Source organism: Arachis hypogaea, chromosome 18 (genome assembly GCF_003086295.3).
Source record: "Arachis hypogaea cultivar Tifrunner chromosome 18, arahy.Tifrunner.gnm2.J5K5, whole genome shotgun sequence".
Taxonomy (NCBI): Eukaryota; Viridiplantae; Streptophyta; class Magnoliopsida; order Fabales; family Fabaceae; genus Arachis; species Arachis hypogaea.
The window spans coordinates 19,237,510-19,260,947 of NC_092053.1; the positions used below are offsets into that span (position 1 = coordinate 19,237,510).

At 34.5% G+C, this 23,438-nt stretch overlaps 3 protein-coding genes across 5 annotated transcripts; all 3 read right to left on the minus strand.

Moving 5' to 3' along the window:
- Window positions 1-4,782: 4,782 nt before the first annotated feature.
- Window positions 4,783-8,912, minus strand: LOC112770675 (uncharacterized). 3 transcript variants are annotated; one of them, XR_011876707.1, is made up of 3 exons: window positions 8,508-8,912; window positions 7,699-7,766; window positions 4,783-5,445 (listed from the first exon to the last, which is right to left on the minus strand). XR_011876707.1 is itself a non-coding variant. In XM_072225875.1 (2 exons), exons 1-2 carry the CDS (start codon window positions 8,559-8,561, stop codon window positions 7,284-7,286), a joined length of 357 nt encoding a protein of 118 aa, XP_072081976.1. In that variant the 5' UTR covers window positions 8,562-8,713; the 3' UTR covers window positions 4,783-7,283. The 3 variants fall into 3 exon arrangements, 1 of the variants encoding a protein (XP_072081976.1); XR_003186643.3 differs by having other exon boundaries at window positions 4,783-7,586; XM_072225875.1 differs by lacking the exon at window positions 7,699-7,766 and having other exon boundaries at window positions 4,783-7,586; window positions 8,508-8,713.
- A 4,349-nt stretch (window positions 8,913-13,261) lies between these two features.
- LOC114925770 (pentatricopeptide repeat-containing protein OGR1, mitochondrial-like) lies at window positions 13,262-13,699 on the minus strand. The gene has a single exon (XM_029294887.1). The coding sequence runs from the start codon at window positions 13,697-13,699 to the stop codon at window positions 13,262-13,264; it is 438 nt and encodes a 145-aa protein (XP_029150720.1).
- Window positions 13,700-13,716: 17 nt separating this feature from the next.
- On the minus strand, window positions 13,717-14,607 carry LOC112769698 (putative pentatricopeptide repeat-containing protein At1g68930). Its single transcript, XM_072224811.1, has one exon. The coding sequence runs from the start codon at window positions 14,605-14,607 to the stop codon at window positions 13,717-13,719; it is 891 nt and encodes a 296-aa protein (XP_072080912.1).
- Window positions 14,608-23,438: the final 8,831 nt, after the last annotated feature.

Genomic DNA, 23,438 nt, shown 5'->3' on the forward strand with positions numbered 1-23,438 from the left:
TATAAGGTATTAATTATTATTAAATTTTTACATTTCAGGAATAGATTTTAATTAACTAAATGATGAAAAATTATAGAAAAGAAAAATATTTTAAATAATTATTTGAGTCAATGTGCTAGTAAAAAATAAATAACAAATAAAATTATGTCAAAATTTTAAAAAATAAATATAATAAAATAAAAATCGTTGGATTTATGTTACTTTTTTCTAACTATTTATTTTTTGTGCACCAACTTTTGTACAAAACAATAAAGCATCAAGAAAGAGTTAATATTCAAAATGACTCCTGAAATTTGACTTTTGACGCAATTTAGTCATTAAACTTTCAATTGATTCTAATTGTATCCTAAAATTCTGACTTGTGCCTCAATTTGGCTCTTCCGTCGTTTTATGTCACCGAAAAACTGACTTGATAATTTTAATTGACACCTGACACTGTCAAAATGACGTCGTTTAACTCTTGGCGCCGAAAATATTTAGAAATGATGTTGTGTGACATGAGAAGGGGTTTAAACAAAAACCCAAACGTTAATTACTTCAAAAATAAAACTCCAATTGATCTTTCTTCTTCCTCCTCCTCCCCTCGTATACGTACCCTCAGAGAAGAACCATGGTTGTCGCTGTAACTGAAGTTTGAAACTTTTATTACTTGTTTCTCACCCTCCCCTGCTCCTATTGTGAAGACGAAGTATTTGGGAATCACCATTTCTTCAAAAACAGGTAAGTAACTAAATCGTTGCTCTCAATATACCATGCTCTATATATTTTTCGCAAAATGTTGGTTGAGGTTTATTTTTTGTTTTTTTCACTCTACTTCAACACAGTGAAACTTTGGGGGACTTTGGTTGATTATAGTCATTGGTAATGGTATAATTATCGCATGCTAGGGTTTTTTTTTGTATGTATGTGGTTATGATCAACTGAATCTTTCAATTTTTTGTCCATTTAAACAGTCATTGATTCTTCATATTCCATTTTTAAATGACAATCTTACTCCTTCATATCTCTTTTAATTTTCTGTCCAATATTTTTCGGTTGAAATTACATATATTTATTTACCGAAGCAACCATTGTTAGAATAATTGTATTACTCCTTGATCAATTTAAAATGACAATTTTATTCTTTCATGTTTCTCTAATAGTATTACTGTACTTCACAGATGGAATACAATTACATAAATTACATATATTTAGACAATTGTATTACTGTAGCAACCATGATTCTCGTATAAGTTTGTCATTTTAAATTATTAGAGCAATGTAGAAGGAATATAATTACTGTACATGACAGAAATCTTGTAAAAACAGTTGTGAAAGTTCTTATTATTGTAGAAAATTGGTCTTGGTAGAATTCATTTGTATTGAAATGAGAAAGGATTGCACGAGACAGATTGGATTTAAACTAGACACCTTTAACAAAATACTCTACTCTAAAATTCAAGTTTTAACACCTCTTTTTTTAATGGTTGCCAGAACACTTTTAATTGATTAACTTATTCATATATTAGAACTAGGCCCTAATTGAATTGTTTGTAATCTGAATTATTGTTTTCAATATATTGAAGTTAGTGTTGTTTTTAACCATTGTGTCTTTTTGAATCTTATTTATAGATGGATGAAGGTATAACTATTGTGTATCATTATGGAGATAGTTTTGTCACCAAACTAAATGGCAGTTTGGTTTATGATAATGATCACACTGATGAGTTGAATGGGTTGGATGAGGATTTACTAGATGTATTTTCACTGAGATTACTACAACGTTCTAGGTTATGATAACATGGTTGAGTGTTGGTGGCTTGTTCTTAGTAGAGTTGAATGGCAGTTTGGCTTTCTTCTGCTAGACTAAAAAAAAGTGGTGGTACAAACACAGGATACTGGCAGCAAGATAGCCTATATAAGCCTCGATAACAGTTATGGCAGTGACAGTGACTCACATGACTCCTACGAATCTGCAGAAGATAGCCTATATAAGCTTGGACTACAAGACAATTCTATTGAATCAGATATTGAAGGTAGCCTATCTGGAGCAAGGTTGAGAGAATTTAAGTTGAAGCATGTTCCAGGTGCTTCCTAGAAGAAAGGCAAGGAAAAAATAGCGGATGAAGATAACGGTCTTGTTGTGGAGAATTCAGATGAAGAAGTAGATTGGTTGCAAGTGTTGGGCAACAGAGGAAACAACCAAGAATCTTATGATGCATATGATCCAATTTACGATGATTCTGATAGAAACGACTCTTGGAAGTTTGAAGAATTGAAAACCCCCAAACTCAGATGAGGAATGGAGTGATGATGATGTTGATATTGATGACACGTTTCCAATCTTCTCTGAAGGGGCCGATTTGGTCAACTAAAGCTTCAAGTTGGAATGAATTTCAATAACAAGAATGAATTTATGGATGCTGTGAGGGAATTCATCATTCATGAGGATAGAGAGATTAAATTTAGAAGGAATGAGAGCTACAGAGTCAGAGTTATATGCAAGCGAACAACCGGAGGAGATGAGGATATGGTTAGATGTCCATTGGTTGCTTATGCATCCAGAGATTCTGAGGAGACATGCTGGCAATTGAAAACCTTTAATAATGAACACATATGTCCAAGGATGAGCAAAAAATAGGGCTGCCAACAGGAAATGGCTTGCTGGCAAGTTGGTTAAGAAATTGAGGAGGTATCCAAACTTAAAGCATAGTGAGGCTAGGAGTGCTGTGCTCTAACTTGTTGTAAACGCCTCCTTAGAGTCCTTTCAGGTTCAGGGTCAAGATCAAAGAGAGGTTCTTTATCTCTGTTCCTGCTCATAAATAAGAAGGAGGAATGCAAGAAGAAAAGAAGAAAAGGATTCTCTATGTTAGAGTATAGAGGTCCTTTGAGAGAGTTAGAAAAGAAGAAAAGAAAAGAAAGATATCTTTTGAGTTAAAGGAGTTTTCAAAAAATAAATAGAAAAAGAAAAAGAAGATTTTTAAAAATAGAAGAGAGAGAAATAGGTAAGAATTTTCGAAAAAGGAGAGGGAGAAAGAAGTAGAAAGTTTTTGAAAATAGAAGAGAGAGAAAGAAGAATTAGAGAGATACCAAACTTTCAAAATTAAAATAAGATAAAACAAGTAACTAACCTACTAATACGATTTGAAAACAATTCAAAAGATTTGATTTTTAAATTTAATTTTAAAAGAAAGTAAAGATTTGAAATTTAAAAGTTTTAAATTTAAAAAGAAGATAAGATAGGAAGGACTTAAAGTAAGAAGATATGATAAAGATTTGAAAAAGATTTGCAAAGATAAGATTTGAAATTTGAAAAAGATTTGATTTTGAAATTTGGAATTTGAATTTTAAATTTTGAATTTTTGAAATTGAAATTTAAAAATTGAAAATAAGATAAGATAGGATTTTTGAAATTTAAGGAAAGATAGAAGGATAAGATATAGATTTGAAAAAGATATGAAAAGATAAGATTTAAAATTCAAAATTTAAACTTTACTAACAAGAAAATACAAACTCAGAAATTTTAAATCAAGATAGGGAAAGTTAGTCAAGATTTTCAAAAAATTAAAGCAAGATAAAAGAAATTTTTTTTTGAATTTCGAAATTTAAGGAAAAAGAAAAACAATTAAGTGACACCAAACTTAAAAATTTAAGATCCAAGGACACCAATTTGTGAAAATTAAAGGAAAAACAATTAAGAGACACCAAACTTAAAATTTTTAAGATCAAACAAGAAAAATTATCAAGAACAATTCGAATACCAAGATGAACACTCAAGAACAAATTCGAAAATTTAAAGAAAAGATGAACACAAAAAGGGACACCAAACTTAAAAACTGATACAAGACTAAAACAAAGAAAAAGGTTACCAAAGAAAAGAAAAGGTTTTGAAAATTTTTTGAAAAAGAAAACAAAAGACACAAACAAAAGAGCAAATAAACCTTAAAAAGTACCTAATCTAAGCAACAAGATAGTCCGGTAGTTTGTCAATCTCAGAACGATCCCTGGCAACGACGCCAAAAATTTGGTGCGCAAAATTGAACTCCGGACAACTGAACTGGCAAGTGCACCGGGTGGTCTAAGTAATACCTCAGGTGAGTGAGGGTCGAATCCCACAGAGATTGTCGGATTGAGCAAGCAATGGCTATCTTGTAAATCTTAGTCAGACAATTAGAAAAGATGGTTGTTTGTTAAGAAGCATAAACGAAATAATAAAGAACAAAATACCAAATTAGTGTAAAAGCAATGATGGATAATTAGTTAAGGCTTCGGAGATGCGTATTCTTTCCAGATTAACTTTTTTACTGTCTACTTCAACACGAACGATTCATTCAATGGCAGCCATAATTGACTAAAACATGTAGCATCTTCATCAAGTTAGTCTCTTCTGAACCATAGCAGTCCACCATATCCTAGCAACTCATGTAGCATCCAAATCAAGTTAACTCATGGCTTCCCACTATAGTCGAAGGTGAAGACCTAAGCAATCCACTCATCTTCGCGATCCTACTCAAAACGCCACAGACAAGGTCGGATCTTCCAGATCAGGGAACGCTGCTTTTCATACTCTAGTCTTAATGCCACAGAAACCTCAGTAACCCATGGTCAACGAGATTATATGTCACATATCCAAAGTCGCCGAAGCACGCTCTTGGAATCCGCAGTGCATTCTCTACCTTGTGGTTCAATGCTATCCGGGCAAGACTCACACGGAACCCATGTAGAACAAGGATGATTGTCATAGGTCATCTTCAATTCATGATATGAAGGACGAAAATACATAAGAGAATGGAATCAAACGTGTATTGAAATAGACCAGTAATGTTATTAATCCATGAGAATCAACAGAGCTCCTAAACCTAACTTAGGAGGTTTAGTTGCTCATGCTCTACAGAAAGTAAAACATGAAAAGGTAAAAATAAGGCAGAAGATCCTAAACATGGGTGATCTTTCCTTTTAAATACTAATCTAATGACTAAGAAGTACAAAAAGTATGACATACTAGACTAGAGGTGCGAAAATCCATCCTTGGGCCCACTTTGGTTGAGTACTTGGGCTGAGCTTGGCATCCAACTTTGAGGAATGGGCGTTGAATGCCCATTAGGGGGTGATTGGCGCTGCCTTGTGTCTTGGTGGGTGTTGAACGCCAGGAATGGGGTGGTTTTTGGGCGTTCAACGCTGGCTTGTCTCCTTGAGGCGTTGAACGCTAGCCAGGGGGTAGCTCCTTGGCGTTCAACGCCTAGTATGGGCAGGCTTCTTCAAAGAAAAGTATAAATAATTATATATTTTTGGAAAGCTCTGAAAGTTAGCTTTTCAACGTCGTTGAGAACTCCTCATTTGAACCTTTGTAGCTCCAGAAATGCTCATTTGAGTACATGGAGGTCAGATTCTAACAACATCTGCTATGCTTTTCCTTGCCTCTGAATCAGACTTTGCCAAAGCTCCTCAATTTCAGCCAGAATTTACCTGAAATCACCATAAAACACAACAACTCATAGTAGAATCCAAAAATGTGAATTTTGTACTAAAATCTATGAAAACATAATAAAACTTAAACAAAACATAACTAAAACAATATGAAAATGATGCCAAAAAGCATATAAAATATCCGCTCATCAGACTTTCGGGTATCATAGTCATGTTCAAATATAACAACACCCCTGCGATGTGTACACAAGGAAGCCCAAACGACTGCATGCACTGACAGGAGCAACTGAATTCTTCGTCTTCCTCAACCCATGCCACAACCCATGCTCTGTACTTGCAGTATATCGCAACCTCAAACAATATACAAGCACTAGTCTTCTTGCTGGACTCAACTTTGATATTGCTGGCTAGCATTAGCACAATTCCCAAAATAGTTCAGAAACCTCTTTCATATAAACCGTCCCTGCAAACTGCTTAATGGCTTCAAGTTTTGTTTTTACTACAGGATCCCCATATGCAAACTTATAATCTGCACCACTTGTCTTCTTCTCATGAACTCGAGATAGTATTGAAAGTGCTCCAAAAGTTCTCTCAAATTGTACCTGTTATGTATAAATTCCCTATCTGCATATTTAACGCCTCGCACCTCAACATTGTCTTCAGTTCTGCAAAGAAATTTTCCCGATATGCGCATTAGACCACGAATGCTTCCTTGCATACATGTAAGCTAACCATGGATGGTGCTCTAACCCGAACTCTGCCATACTATCCTTCTATATTCTCTCAAATTCATCAACCTCAAGATCTCCCATCAAGCATAAACAAAATTTTTGAAAAAACCCAACCGTCTAACCTTAACAGTGTCATTCCTTAATAAATGCTAGCTGCACAACCTATGATGTGCACCAGGAAAAATTGTACTAATCACACTCTTCATTGTAAGATCCCCATCCGTCATGACGGACTTCAATGCTTTTCCTTTCATTGCCTCAAGAAATGACCACAACAACCACACGTAGGTATCTTCGCCTTTTTTTTGTCTGATAGATTGGATAACCCCCAATCCTAGGTCACACTCACACACACCACACCTACACACACACAAGGGTTCTATCTACGGCTTGGCTATCGCCAAGATTCGAACCCAGATGCAACATATGAAAAGGCAATGCATATAGCCACTCAATCAAAGCCTCAGTTGCAGCCATCTTTGCTTTTATTATTCAAAATCGTGCAACCGAACACCACAGTCCTCATATGATGGTCCACCCCTGAGAATATTACCAACGGGTATTTGTATTTATTCAGACTGTACGTTGCATCAAACCCCAAACATCCCCAAAGACACTACAGTTATAATGACTTGTGCCGTCATGCCAAAAAAGATTTTGAAGCCTCTTCTCACCATCCAGCGAGTGCTTCCAAAACATTTCATAATCATTACTCCTTAAACCAGACAAAAACTTCAATGTGGTCTCAGCATCTATCGCACTAGCCCGCCTTTGCTTCTCTATTGCATTATAGTTATCCTTTATTTCAAACCAAACCGTCTCGCAACCCCTTGACTGATTGGAAAAAGCGTGGAATATCGTTGGCACTCGCAACCCATCTTTCCTTATCGAATTGATTTGGTGCAAATCACCTTCCTTTACTGATCTGTGTGACCACATCAGTCCCCTAAACCTCGCATCCAGCATGACATAATTGTGGTTATCACAAAATTGTTCAACATACCATCGCCCACTAGTATCATCAACATGCACCTTTATCCGAGCTTCACACTCGCATCATGTGATTGGTCGAGGAACCACTTTCCTGCCTCACCACTGCATGTGTTTCCCCTCTCACTCTCCTTGCCTCGAGCAAACGAATATCCGCTAAATGATTTCACCATCCGTCCCATGCTTTGTTCTGTGCTCCACTTTCGACCTCCTTACCAAGAATTTCTTTATGCGACCGTATTCGTTATAGAAATCATAAGCAGCTTGAAAATTTATAAACTCAGTCATAAGGATGTCCTTTGCAGTCACGGATGAAAAATCAATTGCAGCGAACGACCCAATCCCATTAACAATTATCGCTGATTTTTCTACTTCTATCACTGCAGCTCCTTTTGACAACTTCATTGCTTCTGTTTCCTCCGTAGGAACGGTGTCACCATTCATCCCATCTTTCCCAACCTAACACACAACATAGGCCATGAGTTATACCAAGCTTGGACCAACACATGGGCTCAACAACATACTCTGGACAATAACAAATTATAAACTTCACAAATCAACAAACACATACACTTGCAGTGCATGGACTCGGTGAAAATTAGAGGACACCTCATAGCTTTGTTCTGCAAAGCCATTCACCTGAAACAGTTCAGATATCACAATAAATGAAACTTGGCATTATCAATCGATCACAATCAAAACCTAGCATTATTGTACTAATGATCCAAAACAAAAATACCCAACGAAGCCTAAGTCAAAACCCCTTTGATGCACAACAAATGAAACTTCTCATTGATCTTTTCTGCTTCCACAATGATATCACGCACGTAAGTAAAGACCTTATATATATGTCGAATCCATCTCCAGTTCATAAATAAAAATACAACAATTTGAATACATCTTTTAATAATTTCAAATTTGTGTATATAAGACATGAGGCAACGATAACAATATATGATGGAAGCTTGAGAAAGTTAAAACTTTAGTCATCATAGTCATATAAACTAGAGATAGCGTACCGTGTGGAAAAGTAATGGAAATTAAAGACAAATGTATTATTTATTTAATTGATTAATTGATTGAACACATTTCATTAATTTTCTATCAATTTCTCTTTTTTGTTTTTAGTTTTAATCTCAATAAATTAATAATAGCAATTACATTACATACATAACAAATCAGACATTTAAACCCTAAATCTTTCTACCCATATTACACACTATAAACATTGCAACATGAAAATTGTCGTCCTTGCAAAACCACTGCCAAGGCACGATCACCCCAATTGAAACCATTTTCGGGAGCATACCTTCACCATGGTTCCGAACAGATTAGTGCTGATGTGACCCTAAATAACTAAAGACGATCGACACAACGTACCTGTGACGCTGGTTGTCCCATGTCTTCCATTGCCTCCCTTGTGGTGAACCTCATCGCGGCCAAGGCCCGATCTACGCCTCTGCTTCGGCGGCTTTCAACCCCTCGCTCTCCTTCGTTGTGCAACACCGTCTGCTTCTCAATGGTCTAAACGAAGCTTTCCCCTCCCCCAACCTAATTTAACTCTACCTATTAATGAGCTTCTATTTAGAATTTTGATCTAATGAAATTGAGGTGATTAACCGTAAAAACTTTTAGTTGGTAAATAATTTAGTAATTTATACCCAAATTGCTACAATTCCTTATTTGTGAATCGACCCCGGTGTTTCTGATTATTTTTATTCACTACCTAGTCCTTCAGATTATACTTTTTCCACACAAAAAAACTCCTTCTAACAATAGTACAATACTACTATTACTAAATATACGACTACTACTAATACTCTGCTATTACAGCATTACTATTGTTGCTGCTAATAATAGTAACACAGTTGCTAATAATACAAACAAGATTAAGGATTATAAATACTCAATAATAATAATAACAATAATTTAAAGACCAACAAAATTTATCATTTTTATTAGTATTTTTAGTCATGAATCTAATTATTTTAGTCTAGTTATCTCTAACAACATATTTTAATTCATATTTTTAAACATTGATAGCTAACTGCTGGCTAAAAATAATAAATTCTTCTGGTTTTCTAGTATTTCTCTAATAATAATAAGGATTTTTTATAAACAAATAAAATAAATATAAAAGATGACATATTCAAAAGATAAAAATTAATATAATTTATTATGATTTGAATTATATTGCTTTATTTTTAATTAACAGTTTAATTCAATCTCATTAAAAAATTAAAATTTTATTGTATTAATTTAAATTTAATTTCTAAGTTGACGTGAGTTGATACAACGTTAATCAATAAAATTTAATATTTATAAATTCTTACAATTTCTACATCACCTAAAGCCACAATTTCTATTTATTAACACTACAATCTTATTAATTAGCACTACAACCTCTCTCCTCTTTTCAAAACTTTTAAAAATTAAATGTTAATGATAAGTATTCTTTTGGTCCCTAAGATTTGGGTCGAAATCAAAATCGTTACTAACCTTTTTTTATTCAAAATAGTCCTTAACATTAAAATTATTTTTGAAATAATCCTTTTGACCATTTTACCCTAATCTCGCTAATCCTATCTCCATTAGATCAGAGAGAGAGAGAGAGAGAGAGAGAGAGAGAGAGAGAGAGAGAGAGAGAGAGAGAGAGAGAGAGAGAGAGAGAGAGAGAGAGAGAGAGAGAGAGAGAGAGAGAGAGAGAGAGAGAGAGAGAGAGAGAGAGAGAGAGAGAGAGAGAGAGAGAGAGAGAGAGAGAGAGAGAGAGAGAGAGAGAGAGAGAGAGAGAGAGAGAGAGAGAGAGCAGCGGTGGTTTTAGATCTCCTATTCTTTCCTTTTCCGGCGATGGTTTTAGAGAACAGGAGCAACAACAACGACGATTTTAATGGTGGTAGCAGTGGAGGTAGAAAAGGATAAACAGAGCTCAGATATCCTCTTCTTTCCCTTTTTGACAAGCTCGCGCACTCTCTTCCTCTCTTCTCAGTCTCTCTTTTCACTAACCCAACTAGCAGGAGTGATGGCAAATTTTCTCATTGCATTTGCCCAACTTTCCAGTTTTTCTCTTTTTTTCTTCTTCTTCTCCTCTTTCACTAAGCTCATTCCATCTCTCTTGTCTCTTTCTCTCCTAATTTCTCTTTCTTTCTTTCTTTCAAAAAAATATGAATGTTGTGTTGGTGGTGCTGTTATTGTTGTTGTTGAATTTGAAGGATTAGGTTGCAATGGATGATGTTGTTGGTGGTGTTATTCTTGAATTTGCATGTTGTGTTATTGGTGATAGATGAAATGGATAGTTGTTTAAATTTAAATGCTACATTATTGTTGTTGTTGTTAAATGATGTGTTTTTGAATTTGAATGCTAGTACTTGGTGGGAGTAAGGGTGGTGGTGGTGGATGATGGAATAGAGTCAGAACAAAGACAAGGGCATTTTTGTTCAAAAAAATTTTAAAAAATGATTTTAATTCAAAATACAATGTTAAAGACCATTTTTTAAAAAAAAATAAAGTTATGGATGATTTTGATTTTGATTCTAAATTTTAGAAACCGAAATAGTACTTATTCCAAAATTCTATTTGAATCTAATATAATCTTCAAGAAAAAATAAATAATTTTAAAGTCTAATACAAATTTGAGTTAGACTGAATTAAAAAATAAATTTAAATTGATGACATACGAATTATATTTTTTTAATAAAATTAAAGTGATACAATTCGAATTAAATTAAAAAAATCAAAATCAAAACAATACGATCTAAATTGTAACATATTATATCAATTTTTTATTTTTTAAATCAATTCAAACTGTACCACAGAATATGAATTTATTGTTAGCATCGAAAACGAGATAATAATAAAAGTATCTCATTTGCACTGCCAACAAAATATGTTTAAAAAGAATTAGAGCCATATTATTATTATTATTATTATTATTATTATTATTATTATTATTATTATTATTATTATTATTATTATTAGAGTAAAATATATTTTTTGTTCTTAAAGTTTGTCAAAAGTTTTAAAAATATCTCAAAGTTTTATTTTGTCTAAAAGATTTTTTAGTTGTATTAAATATACCTCTGACAACTAAATTTTCAAAAAAAATTAGGACTAATTCAGCAGCAATACATGACAACTATCTCTAATTTGCTTTGTTGGGTTATTCTTATAAAATTGTTGCTGAATTGATCCTAAGTTTTTTGAAAAATTAGCCGTTAGGAGTATATTTAATATAATCGAAAATTTATGGGACAAATTGAAACAAAATAACTCTTATGAGTATTTTTTAAAACTTTTAGTAAACTTCAAAAACAAAAAAATACTTTACCCGTATTATTATTATTAAATAGTAATAGTAGTAGTATACTTTTTTTTTGTTGCCCACGATATCCTCCAACCCGTCAGGCTAAAAACTAATCCGTCACGAATTTGAGCTCCATTTACAGGTATGCCGTTGACCAATGAGTTGCTGCACGCACAAAACGAAATTTGAACCCCAACATTTAGTTAAACGGACGAGTAAGCTAACCATTCGACTAATACAAGTTTGTTATAGTAGTAGTATATTTAGTGGTAGTATTGTATAAACAATGCACTTAAAATTCCACTTTGTGTGCATCAGGCTTGATATGGTCATTTCGTGGGCAATTGGCTGGAGATGCAATGTAAATTCATTTTGTGGAAGGAGACCGCAAAATGAAGTTGTGCGAATTTAAAAATCTTTTCTGCCGAACGTATTCTGATAATAAATCATTTTTTGTTATTTATTTAAAAAAAGGCGAATAAATTGCCAAGTTCGTAGAACCCTAATACTACAACCTTATTACAAACAAGAATACAATAGAACCCTGATACCAAACAAAGTAAGAACATAACCTTATTAAAAAGACACTATTGTCTAAGAATTGCATTGAAAAATGAGAACCCTGATACTACAAATACAGCAAAAATTTACAAGACAAAAAAAGCAAGGGGAAGTATGAGGGGACAAAAAAAAGGTTTAAGCATATATGGTGAATTCCAAAGGGACACTAACAATGGTATCTGGAAAATAATCTCATTGCCCTTCAAGAGAGTAATATGCAAGAACATGATCTGGATGCTTCATGCTTCATTACTAGAAAGAATCAACTCAACAGCCAAAAGACCGCATCTGGAAGAAGAGACACCATGGCCTTGCACCCAAAAGTACCTAAGAGAAGCCAGGAACATCGCGGCAATGGCTAGGGCACGCTCGGTAAAAGAGAAACTTTAACTAAAGAAGCATTGTTATAAGTTATGCTCCAATCTAATGAAATATACTAACATAATATTAGAGCTGAAAGAATGTGTTGGTCATTTCTTTCTTCACTACACGAATTCTGTGCCCCTGTAGTTTCAATAATGCTCAGGTCATTGGGTGTTGCATCTTCATCTCTGATAAAGTTATTGACAAATTATCCTTTCATTTTTCCTTTACCACTGCAAGAGGCAAAGAAAATATTCCCAAATAGAACATGTTAGTAATTTACATCAAGTATCTCTCAAATGTATCAAAGTACAGGATGTTACCCTCTTAGCAAATTTTGCAAAAATTTGACACCGCAAAGGATGTTACAGGGAACCAATAACCAAACAGCTCATACATGAATAACAATATTCTCATAAATTGCATGATGTATGGTCACTATCAACTATGAAATATGAAAAATAATGAATAATAAAGTTCTATATCAATAATGTCTAGCAGCAACTGTAATTAAGCTACCAAGAAAGAAAAAAAAGCAAAATTAACTTGATCTTTCACACTATACTTTTGGTGTATCCACGAATATAATTCAAATTTACCTTAAGAGAAAAAAAATTACCACTATCGCAAGATTGAGTTACATGTAGACACAGTACATCTCACAAAGAACCTCTAGTCTGGATCAAGCAAGTTATGGGGATTTGATAGTTTTCTTGACACTCTTTCTTCAAGGTCCATTCTTAGTTAATGGATTCAAAGAGTATACTTGATTCCTAGTCCAACACATTGTGTCATCCCAAGAAAATTTCTAAAGGCATTCCCGTGCTATACAGTTGTTCCAATCTATTGCCAACACCATTCCATTTCAAAACAATTAAATGCACAGGATATCATTATCTGGATTAAGACTTTACCAATGGTCCTTGCAAGAGCACTTCCCACCAGAGAAATGATGGAATTTGTTTAAATCTCTCAGAATGATTGTCCTTCCAATATGGACCGATGCAAATTTCATAAACACATGGCAGTCATCACAAACATGTATATTCTTTATAATCCTGATAGGTGCAATTCCATTGGGCTTTCTGATTAAAGCAAAAGCAAGAGCAAGTTTCTCACTATGGTATGAGATGGATTTAAATTTATCCTCCTGTCCCACATTATCTAGAACAATGTTTGTATTTGGATTATACCCAATTTGTTGCAATATTGAAATCAATATGTTCAATTCATCATAGATTTTTTCCACTGCTGGATGAGCACGATCTTCTGAAACAAATTTGTTGACATCACTCTCAACCTCAACCAAACTATAAGCAACAAACTTTTTTGCATTGTTTTTATTCATGAGAAATCGTACATCACCTACTTTTTCCCATCTCCCACAAGCAGTGTATAAGTTAGAAAGCATGATATAAGGTCCTGCATTATGTGGATCCAACTTGAAGAGATGACCAGCTGCCAATTCTGCATCTTGATATCACCCTTCTTTGCACAAATAGAGAGTAGGGTGGACCAAATGAGGTAATCTGGTTCATGCAAAATGCATTTGATCAAATCCACAGCTTTATCAACACTACTAGAGCAACCAATGAGATTGACCGTACATGCATACTGATCCAATGTTGGTGTCATCCCATGTTCACTTATTGAATTAAAATATTCCTGTCCTTTTGCGACCATGTCAGCACTGATACAAGCAAATAATACACCCATAAAACTAATGCTATCAGGTTTGATATTTTCCTGAAGCATCCTTTCGTAAAGAACCAGTGCGTCATGTGGTTGACCATTTTGTGCATAACCATGGATCATAGAATTCCAAGTAATCACAATCCGAATAGGCATTGTCCCAAAAATGCTCCAAGCATCCAAAGTGACTCCACACTTGCAGTACATATCAACAAGAGCACTTGACAAAAGCATGCTATGATCAACACCCATTACTATTACTTTTCCATGGACAACCTGACCATGAAACAAAGAAGCTAGCTTGGCACAGGAGCTAACCACACTTGAAATGGTGTAACTGTCCGGTCTAACATCTCCACGCAGTATGTCACCAAACAACATCAATGCATCATCTTCTCTTCCGTTCTGTGCATAACCAACTATCATTTTTGTCCAACAAATCTCATCCTTTCTAGGTATTTCACTAAACATCCTCCTTGCATCATCAACATGTCCACATTGAAAGTAAGCATTGATAACAATTGATGTTCTAACTTGGTCAGGTTTCAAACCCAATAATTTCATCTTATTAAACAATTGAATGCACTCATCATGATTTCACAATTTGACACATCCAGAGATCATAAGATTTCAGGAAACAACATTCTTATGTGTCATTCGATCAAAGAACCACTGTGCCATGTGAAAATCACCACACTTCCCATAGACACCAGTGATAGCATTCCATACAAAAGTGTTATCCCCACAACCACTAATAACAACTCTCCCATGAATCTGCTTACCAAGCTTCAAATCCAAGAGTTTAGAACATGCTTGCAATGCATTCACATAGGAGTACTGGGTGGGCTGAAACCATCTTCTTGCATCCTCACTAAAATCTTCAATGCCTTGCCTGAATGCCCATTAGTTGCAAAACAAGCAATCAAGGTGTTATAAAAAATAGAATCACGAAAAGGCATTTGATCAAAGACAGTGCACAAATCCTCAACCAAACCCAACTTAGCATAAGCAGAAAGCAAGGCATTCCAAGAATAAACATCAACGTGGGTCATATTATCAAACAAGTCTCGTGCATAGGAGAGTTTGCCACATTTGACAAACAAATGGAGGAGCTGGTTGTGGATGAAGGAGTCTTTGGGTTAGAAAAGGTGAAGTTGCATGTGAGACTGCAATCTCTTGACTTGAACAAAGTCATTTGCTTGACCGCAGTGAAGGGTATGGCGCGTATAGGAATCAGAAGTAGCAAGGCCGCGAGAATAAAAAAAAATCAATAACTTGCCTAAGATTTTGTTTAGCCATTGAAGAAGAAAGTGCAATGCCCAACCTTTCAAAAATGCGACTAGCTTCAAGATGTTAACATTTTGGGGGGTGACTCCTTGAATGGCATCCAACTGGCATGCTCTTATTGCTCCTGCATCAATGCCCTTTTTGCTGAAAAGTTTAAAAAAAATCCAAAATGAATTCAAAGAGCAGTAGGTGCAATGATAACTGTCATGCCCAAAATTAACATGCTCTGGCTTTTGTTTGGACATATATGTGGCATGTTATGTTCTCCAATCAAATACATGGCTGCCAATTGGCAATGAAAGCTATAGCATCATAATAGGATATAATGCAGCAGCTGCGGTTCATGTTGAATGTATGTATATTATTTTACAATGCATCAAGTGCTGATGCTAGCTTTATACTGCTGTTTATAAAAGATTAATAAAAAAATTGCTTCATTGTTTACTTTTACAGAAAGTAGTTCACACCTATAGTTGTATTACATTATAATTATATTACTTGCCACTTGCCAACATATCTCACCAACAAAACAAACCAACTTCAAAATTTGAAAACTTGAAACTAATAATTTATATATTCATAATCATTATACTGACATGACTTAATTACTCAACAACTTTTAAATTTTAAAAACAAAATCAAACATGTATGTTTGCTTTAGGAAAAAAAATGGCTTCACCCCCTTCATTTACTCTATCTCATTCTCCTTCATCGTGAACCCAAGGCCAACTCCATTGGCTGTGACATCTTAGCTTCAGACTTGGCAACCTCCACAAGTACGTCGAAAGGAGCACATTGCCCCCAAATTGCTCATTGGAAACATCATCATTGGCTTTGACGAGATGAAGGAAAAGATGATGTAGAAACGCGAAAGCTGGCCATGTGCTTACCTATGTTTCAAAACAAAACCCCATTGAATGTTATGAACGTAAAGATTATCTCATATCTCTCTATCTATCCATATCTACATAAGGATTATCTATCCACCTTCGATCTTCTTTCTTTCTATCTAATATGTATCTATCTATCTAATTATCTATGTAAGGTAATGTTTACCTCCACTGCAGGAAGAACAATTGGAAATAAAGTGTATGGCATCATGAAATGGTAGCCTAATTCCTTGTAATTCTTCACCAATAGACTACACAACCAACACCAAAAGTAAGCCTCACTTGGACTCTAATTTTTTACATTTTTTATATTTATAGCATGTACATTTTTTAGTTCAAAACAAGAAGGCATTATACTTTAAGCCCTTTTGGTTCAGTTATTTATTCATAATAGTATAATGTTATGATCCTTTCAACTCCAAATTTATTTGTGGCATAGTCAGTATTTTAATTTTCTATTTCATTTTAAATATAATACTCAAGAAAACTGTATATCCATTAAAACAAAAATGTCTTCAACAAGTTCTAAAATGAGATGCATGAAACAAACTAAATTGTGTAAGATAATAACATAAAGAATAGGACATCTATGAACTCAACATTGTTAAAGCAAGAAATTTAAATTTTTATTAAATTTTAATATTGTATCATTTGAATAAGTTTTTTTTGGATTAAAGTTTAATAAAAATAGATTCATAGCACACGCTCTTTAAGAATTGTTTTCATTTTCTACATGCAAATTAGAAACATTTCAATTTTCCAAGAAGAAATAACCATCCAAAAAAAGTATGTAAAGAAGAAGGGTGTTCAGGGAATACAGAGGAATTTTATGACAATTGCTAGTAAGAAACAAAAGCAATATTTCATGAAATATAGGAATGGGCATCAAAAATCCCTCCCCTTCCCCGCAACGGATAACGGGGACCCTGCATCCATGGATTTTTAAAAAATAAAAAAAAATAAAAAAAAGATTAGAAAAAAGATAATCCTCAAGGTAATATATGTTCTTCAATATTAAATGTAATCTTGCTGATTAAATTGTATTAAGAATCAGGGTAATATATGTTCTCTTTATCAATTATAACAACAACATTAGTACTGGTCTTTTTTAAAAGAACCAACTTAAAAAAGAAAATATAACAATTAAAATAAAGATATTAAATTGAGTCAAGACAACACCAAAATCATATGAATTGCTGCAAGTTCTTCTTTAATATCTACATTGCATATACAAAACACGCCTACACACATACGTCTGTCATAAGAGGCACAAGTTAGTTGTTTACACAACAGCTCACTAATTTTGTAATTCAAATTCAATAATGGCACAAGAAGCGTACACACTGAGCCATTTTGTTTAATCATCCTTAACTCTGTTTGAACACAACAACAAACACAAGTAATAGTGCTTCTTCAGCAACAAGATCCACAATCATCTCATCAATCACTAAAACTAAGTAGCACCCTCAACAACATTCTTGCTATAATAATGGTTCCAATCTTCTTCATCGGCATTCCTTTGTTTTCAATTACCATGCTCCATCAAGGTCATAAGGTACACACACATTGAATAAGATCACAGAAGACTTACCGGAAGGAAGAGCGGCAAACGGCGAAGAGGCTGACGGACAAGCTGCGACTAAGACCAGCTAAGATGCTGCTGCGGCAGCGATGAAGACCGGCCAAGATCCTGCTGGGGGTGGCAACGAAGACCGGACTAGAAGCAGCGACGAAGACCGGGCTGGAGGTGGCGGCGACGTTCAGGCTGCAATGGGAGAAAGCAATGACGATTCTGCCTCAGCCCTTAGACGTGGGAAGATGACGATTTTGCGGTGAGACCGTGAGAGTGAGAGAAAGTGGTGGCGGACGGCGATGAGAGTAGAGCCAGAGAAGTGCGAATTTCTGAAATTGTGAGAGGATTTGAATTTTGGAAATGGAGAGAGTACAGGCTTGGTGAGCTTTTTATAAACCACTATTTTATGGCTTATTTTGTATTGAATTGAGTGGATTTTATCCATTATTCTCACACTTATGCATATAATTCGCATGTTTTACATTTTCCTTCTTAATTTTGTGCTATGATTGAAAACATGCTTCTTTGGCCTTAACTTTGCTAATTTTAATTTTGTCTTATTACCATTTGATACTGTGATATATTTGTTAAGTGTTTTCAGGGTTTATAGGACAGGAATAGCTTAGAGGATGAAAAAGAAGCATGCAAAAGTGGAAGGAATACAAGAAATCAAGTGTTTCAGAATCTGGTAGCGACGCGCACGCGTGAACGACGCGTACGCGTGACTGGTGCAGGAGACAAGCGACGCGTACGCGTGGATGACGCGTACACGTGACCAGGAATTTGTTCAGCGACGCATACGCGTGATAGAGCGTCACATGCTGTAATTTACAGAAAATGCTAGGGGTGATTTCTGGGCTACTTTTGACCCAGTTTTAGGCCCGAAAAATACAAATGAGAGGCTGCAGAGTAGAGCTAGAAGGGGAACTAACTTTCATTCACACAATTTTATGTTTTAGATATAGTTTTCTAGAGAGGGAGTCTCTCTCCTCTCTCTAGGTTTTAGGGTTTTTAGTTTATTTCTTCTAGAATTCAGCTTTTCATCTTGCTTTAATTTAGTTTTTTATTCTACATTCTATTATTCTAGCATCTTAGTTTATCTTCTCTTGTTGATTTCTTAATTTTCCCAATTTAGTTTATGAACTCTTCATGTTAGATTCAATTTTCTTTTAATGTAGTTTGAGGTATTTCATGTTTATTGCTTCTTTCTTCATTTGTTATTATTGATTCCTTGCAATTTTTTATCTTAGATTTTACATTCTCTTATTACTTTTCTATGCTTTTATTTTGTGCCTTCCAAGTGTTTGAGAAAATGCTTGGGTGAATTTTAATTTAGATTTTTATGTTCTTGACTTGGATTGATTATTTAGAGACTCTTGAGTTATCAAAAGTCTTTTGTTGATTGGTGATTGAAGATTGCCGGTTAGCTTGAACTTCACCAAAGCTAGTCTCTCACTATGAGTTGACTAGGACTTGTGAACTCAAGTTGATTGTATACACTTGACCTTCCTCCATTGGTTAGAGGTTAACTAAGTGAAGGCAATTCACATTTTCCATTACAATTGACGATGATAATGAGGATAGGACTTCTAATTCTGTTTCCTTGCTAAGAGCTTTCTTAGTTATTAGTTTATTTTCTCCCCATTTACATTTCTTGTTCCATATTTAAAACCCCCAAAATACTTTTCCTTAACCAATAATAAACACACTTCCCTGCAATTCCTTGAGAGACAACCTGAGGTTGAATACTTTGGTTAATTTTATTGGGTTTGTATTTGTGACAAACAATTTAAACATTGATTGAGGTTTAATTATCGGTTTAGAACTATACTTGTAATGCGATATTTTTGTGAAAATCTTTACCGACATTTTTCCTCCATCAGCTTCTCCATCTTTTTTAGAGTTGTCTTTCTAGAAGAGAAAGTTAATTTTATGTTTGAATAATTTATGTAAATTATTTTTTATTTATCAAATATATTTAAGTATAAAAATATTTTGTAATTATTTATTATATAAAAAATTTTTAAATAAATATTTTTTAAAAAATATAAATTATAATTTTTAAAAATAATGTTATTTTATTTTTTCAGTATTTTTTAGTTATTAAAAATTTATCAAATATATTTTAATAATTTATTGATGGTGCACAAAACTGACTCCGCACGTTTCGTACAGATAGACCGGCAAGTATACCAGGTCGTCCAAGTAATACCTCAGGTGAGTGAGGATCGATCCTACAGAGATTGTTGGTTTGAGCAAGCAGTGGTTACCTTGTAGATCTTAGTCAGGCGGATAGAAAATATAGTTGTCACGAAAAAACACATAAAACAGATAAATAAATAAAACGTTACTAGATAGGTGTGAAATCAATGGTATGAGACCTGTTGAGGCTTCGGAGATGCTTCTTCCTTCTGGATCAAATTTTCTCACCATCTACTCCAACTTTTGATTGATTCATTCCATGGCAGACTATATATGATTAACGCCGGGTCAGCGGTCATTAATCTCCTCTACTTCAGATCAAACACCAGGTCAGCGGTCATCCAATCTGAACGGGGGTGAAGCTCTAGCAGTCCATTCTCTTGGTGATCCTACTCAAAGGGCCACAGACAAGGTCGGATCTTCTGGATCAGAGAACGCTGCTCCTTGGATTCTAGCCTATACCACAAAGGCCCTAATCGTCCCACACCTCGACTGAACTGATGTCTAGAGAAGTCCCCAACGAAGCCGTAGATTAGCCGTCTAAGAGATGTATAATCAAGCTTGTGGTTCAGTACTATCCCATCAAGGACTCGCAAGAACCCATGTAGAATGAGGATGATTGTCACGGGTCATCCGATTCATAAGGTTGAAGAATGAAGATACATCTTAGAATAGAATCAAGCGTAGATTGAAGTAGAATAGTGATATTATTAATTCATAAGAATTAGCAGAGCTCCTTACCTTAACCTTAGGAGGTTAGTGACTTATACTGTACAAAGGAACAATGAAAAATGAAAATATGGCATAAGGTCAGGCAGAAGATCCTAAACATGGTTGATCTTCTCTTATATATACTAATCTGATAACTAAGGATTACAGAAATAAGGTAAACTAGGTTGATAGCGCAAAAATCCACTTTTGGAGCCCACTTGGTGAGTGTTTGGGCTAAGCTTGAGTGAAATCCACGAGCTAGTATCCTTCATTGGCATTGAACGCCAGCCTTGGGCTCCTGTTTGGGTGTTGGATACCAGCTGCTAACTTTTGGGCGTCCAACGCCAGGAAGAGGGTGGAGTACTGGCGTTGAACGCCAGTTTTGGACCTTCATTTCCAGAGAAAAGTATGGACTATTAATATTTATGGAAAGCCCTGGATGTTATCTTTCCATAGCTGTTGAAAGCACGCCATTTAGACTTCTGTAGCTCCAGAAATGCTCCTTCGAATGCATGGAGTTCAGATCCTGACAGCATCTGCAGTCCTTTCTCTGTCTCTGAATCAGACTTCTTCCAAAGCTCTTCAATTTCAGCCAGAAAATACCTGAAAACATCATAAAACACACAAACTCAAAGTAGGATCCAAAAAATATGAATTTTGCACTAAAACTTATGAAAATAGAATAAAACTTAAACAAAACATAATAAAAACTATATGAAAATGATGCCAAAAAGCGTATAAAATATCCGATCATCAATTGACACCAAAATAAACTCTATAAGAATAACGCCATTGCAAAAAAGGGCAAAGAATTAGAGTTTTTCTTTCTCAAAACTAAGATATATTTATATATAGATATATAAAATAGAACCATATCATTATTATTATTATAGTAAAATATATTTTTTATTCTTAAAGTTTGTCAAAGGTTTTAAAAATACCCCAAAGTTTTATTTTGTCTAAAAAATTTTTTGATTTGTATCAAATATACCTCTGACAGCTAAATTTTTAAAAAAATTCGGACTCATTCAGCAATAATACATGACAACTATCTCCAATTTGCTTGTGTTGGATTATTCTTATAAAATTGTTGCTGAATTGATCCTAAGTTTATTGAAAAATTAGCCTTCGGATGTATATTTAATACAAATAAAAAACTTATGGGATAAAATTGAAACAAAATAACTCTTATGAGTATTTTAAAAACTTTTAGCAAACTTCAAAAACAAAAAAAAAATACTTTACGCTTATTATTATTAAGTAGTAATAGTAGTAGTATACTTTTTTTTTGTTGCCCACGATATCCCCCAATCTGATAGGCCAAAGACTAATCTGTCACGGATCTAAGCACCATTTACAGGTATGCCGCTAGCCAATGAGTTGTTGTACACACAGAACGGAATTCGAACCCTCGACACTTGGTTAAATGGACGAGTAAGCTGACCATTCGACCAATCTAAGTTTGTTAAAGTAGTAGTATATTTAGTAGTAGTATTCTTATAAACACTCCACTAAAAATGCCACTTCGTGTTCACCAGGCTTGATATAGTCATTTCATGGGCATTTGGCTGGAGATGCAACGTAAATTCATTTTGTGGAAGGAGACCGCAAAATGAAGTTGTGCAAATTTAAAAATCTTTTCAATCGAACGTATTCTGATAATAAATCATTTTTTGTAATTTATTTTAAAAAAAAAGGCGAATAAATTACCAAGTTCGTAGAACCTTAATACAACAACCTTATTACAAAAAAGAACACAACAGAACCCTGATACCATACAAAGTAAGAACATAACCTTATTAAAAAGACACTATTGTCTAGGAATTGTATTGAAAAAGGAGGACTCTGATACTACAAATACAGAAAAAATTTACAAGACAGGAAAAGCAAGGGAAAGTATGAGGGGATAAAAAAAGGTTTATGCACGTATGGTGAATTCCAAAGGGACACTAACAATGCTATTCGGAAAATCATCTCTCTGCCCTTCAAGAGAGTAATATGCAAGAACATGATCTGGATGCTTCATGCTTCATTACTAGAAGGAATCAACTCAACAGCCAAAAGACCGCATCTGGAAGAAGAAATGCCATGACCTTGCACCCAAAAGTACCTAAGAGAAGCAGGAATATCGCGGCATTGGCTAGACGCATGCTTAGTAAAAGAGAAGCTTTAATTAAAGAAGCATTGTTATACGTTAAGCTCCGAGCCAACGGAACATACAAACATAATATTAGAGCTGATAGAATGTGTTGATCATTTATTTCTTACTACACGAATTCTGTGCCCCTGTAGTTTCATTAAGGGTACTGGTTTGTATAGGACATGTAACTATGAGTGGCTAGTATGGCATTTAATTATATATCAATATGATAGAATGTGAGGTTTGAATTTCAGAATTGAAACTGATGCATTAGTGTATTACTTACCCAACATTGGAACCATCTCGTAGTTTATTAGATCCATTGCAGGAGTTAAATGCCTGAATCACTTAGTGGGGGAGATCAAGAATCTAGATTTGTCAGTGAATTAAAGCATTGGTATTGCAGATAAAATTTGAGGATGTAGGTTCAATAATGCTCAGGTCATCGGGTGTTGCATCTTCATCTTTGATAAAGTTATCGACAAATTATCCTTTCATTTTCCTTTACCACTGCAAGAGGCAAAGGAAATGTTTCCATATAGAACATGTTAGTTATTTACTTTAAGTATCTCTCAAATGTAACAAAGTACAG